Raw genomic sequence first — 436 nt, forward strand, 5'->3', positions numbered from 1 at the left:
TGTAGGTCCGTGACTGGATGCAGGAGCATGAGGAGATGTTGAAGGGGTCACAGAACTGGATCTCAGAGGCTCAGTCTTGGCTTACGACACCCTGCACATACACCACTGCCAGATGCCTGGACAGTCATGTGAATGCACTGCAGGTATTATCCTCAGACATGACATTATCATTTAGCTGACTGCTGAAGAAACCTGTATCATCCCACTGTGGGGTTTAAACTTAGTATTTGGTTACTGGCCCAGATCTTTGTATTAGGCTTAAAGTGCTTTATCATTTTCATGTCAAATAATACTCTACATGTGTATGTGTGTGTTTTAGATGGTTCTGGATGATTCTGCTCAGATGAGACGTGCTCTGCAGGGTTTCGGCAGTGTGCTGACAGAGATGGGAAGTGTTTTTGATGTCAGTCCATTAGAGGAGCAGCTCTCAAATGCT

General features: G+C 45.2%; 1 protein-coding gene across 1 annotated transcript in view; it reads left to right on the plus strand.

Moving 5' to 3' along the window:
* LOC107577627 (uncharacterized) overlaps positions 1-436 on the plus strand; it is a gene marked incomplete at both ends in the record, with an annotated part of 5,688 nt that overhangs the window by 2,972 nt on the left and 2,280 nt on the right. The window contains one exon of the mRNA XM_016263682.1: positions 320-433. Coding sequence (XP_016119168.1) covers positions 320-433 — 114 coding nt within the window. The remainder of the gene's footprint in view (positions 1-319; positions 434-436) is intronic.

The sequence above is a fragment of the Sinocyclocheilus grahami genome, unplaced genomic scaffold, assembly GCF_001515645.1.
Source record: "Sinocyclocheilus grahami isolate Dianchi unplaced genomic scaffold, SAMN03320097.WGS_v1.1 scaffold6646.1, whole genome shotgun sequence".
Lineage (NCBI taxonomy): Eukaryota > Metazoa > Chordata > Actinopteri > Cypriniformes > Cyprinidae > Sinocyclocheilus > Sinocyclocheilus grahami.